This window comes from Pygoscelis adeliae, unplaced genomic scaffold (genome assembly GCF_000699105.1).
Source record: "Pygoscelis adeliae isolate BGI_AS28 unplaced genomic scaffold, ASM69910v1 Scaffold144, whole genome shotgun sequence".
Lineage (NCBI taxonomy): Eukaryota > Metazoa > Chordata > Aves > Sphenisciformes > Spheniscidae > Pygoscelis > Pygoscelis adeliae.
In genome coordinates, this window is record NW_008824551.1 from 1,031,426 (window position 1) to 1,033,001 (window position 1,576).

The 1,576-nt window shown below is 44.4% G+C and overlaps 1 protein-coding gene across 1 annotated transcript in view; it reads left to right on the plus strand.

Annotated features, from left to right (window-relative positions):
- Positions 1-53: 53 nt before the first annotated feature.
- FASTKD3 (FAST kinase domains 3) overlaps positions 54-1,576 on the plus strand; it is a 9,605-nt gene continuing 8,082 nt past the window's right edge. The window contains 2 exon segments of the mRNA XM_009321914.1: positions 54-71; positions 237-1,574. Of these exon segments, the coding sequence (XP_009320189.1) occupies positions 266-1,574 (1,309 nt within the window). The 5' untranslated portion in view covers positions 54-71; positions 237-265.

Genomic DNA, 1,576 nt, shown 5'->3' on the forward strand with positions numbered 1-1,576 from the left:
GTTCGTCCGTACCCCTCCGCAGTGTCCTTAGGGAGACGCGGGGCAGAGATGCGTTACAGCCTGTCACACAGGTCTCGCCGCTCCCGGCAGTTTCTTCTCTTTGCATTGCCTTATGCTGGTGGTCGTGGGAGAGGGATCATCCCCGTTGTCTCCAGTCGCTAAAAGTTTTTTTTGCTGCATTTTAATGACACGCTGTTTTCCAAACTATATATTTATATGTATTTTTCTTCCTCTAGGTATCTTTTGAGAACCCAGTTGATCCAGTATGGCTTTGATTAGCCGAAAAAGTTTCCAGTTTTATTCATCCAGCGCACCAGCAAGCAGGTCCATTTTGATGACCCTGAGCAAAAGGTTGAGCTTTATCAGCGGGCAGCAAAAGCCCCAAAACTGTAGCTCCGCAGCCATGAGGATGCTGTGTTTCAAAGATAAGTCTCAGTATAAGTTTTGTAGAAAAAACCACATACAACTGCAGATACAGTCTCTTTCTGTTAATGAAACTGTGCATCTTTGTGGAGATACTGGGAGCAGTCCTAAATCTGATAAGGGGTGGATGGATGAAGAACTGTTTTTCAAGAAGTTGAACAGCCTTTGTACATCGACAGAGGTTTTTGACTTTGTTAGCTCTCTGGAGGCCATGTCTGATACTATGGCATCAGGAGCCCTGCAGAGGATTTCTGAAGTTGAGGTGGATGACAGTGGTCTGAAAAACCCTGAAGGAGTGTTAGAGAATGAAGTTTTCAGGGCATTATGCTTCCAGTTTGAATTTAAATCCTCAAAACTGTCAAACTCTGGGCTGCTGAATGCGTTGCAAGCATTGATAAAACTACGTATAGATCCCCAGAGTACACTGATGGCAAGCTTGCTTTCAGAGGGTGAGGAACGGCTTGGTAAAGGACAGCTGACTGTTAAAAATCTATGTGCTCTTGGAGAGAGTTTGCTTGAGTTGGAAGGCCCGAGTTGTGCGACGCTGGAACAAATTTTGAACCACATGCAAGAAAAAGACATTGAGAAGTGGAGTCCTAGGGAAATGGTGACGGTTTATAAGATGCTGCAGGTGACTGTCAGGGAAGGGGAACAATACCAAGACTTGCTAAACAGAATGAACAGCGTCACTTTAACCATAGTTTCCCAGCTAAGCCCAAAGTTCACAAGCGTAATACTGAACTCACTGGTTGTTCTTCGTCAGACTCGGGCAGTTCCCTTAGTGACAGCATTGTGTAAGCATTCTGTGAAGCATATTCCGTATTTCACAGGTGATGAACTGGTAAATGTATTGGAAGCCTTCCTATACTTTGGACATCGTGAACAAATTTTTACAGAGGCACTGGAAACACATGTTTCCAAGTCCATCTTTGCCATGCATCCTCAAACAGTCAGCAAAGTCATGCAGTATTGCTGCCGAAAGATGATCCTTTCTAAGCCCATCTTCGATGCAGTGGCAGAAGGTTTCATTTCCGATGCTGACAGATTTACCACTGACCAGATTGCTGAGTATATTATACCATTTGGGACTCTTAACTATCTCCCTCCAAGTGTTTCTTCCTTGTTTGGGAAGCTTGAAACCATACTGCATACT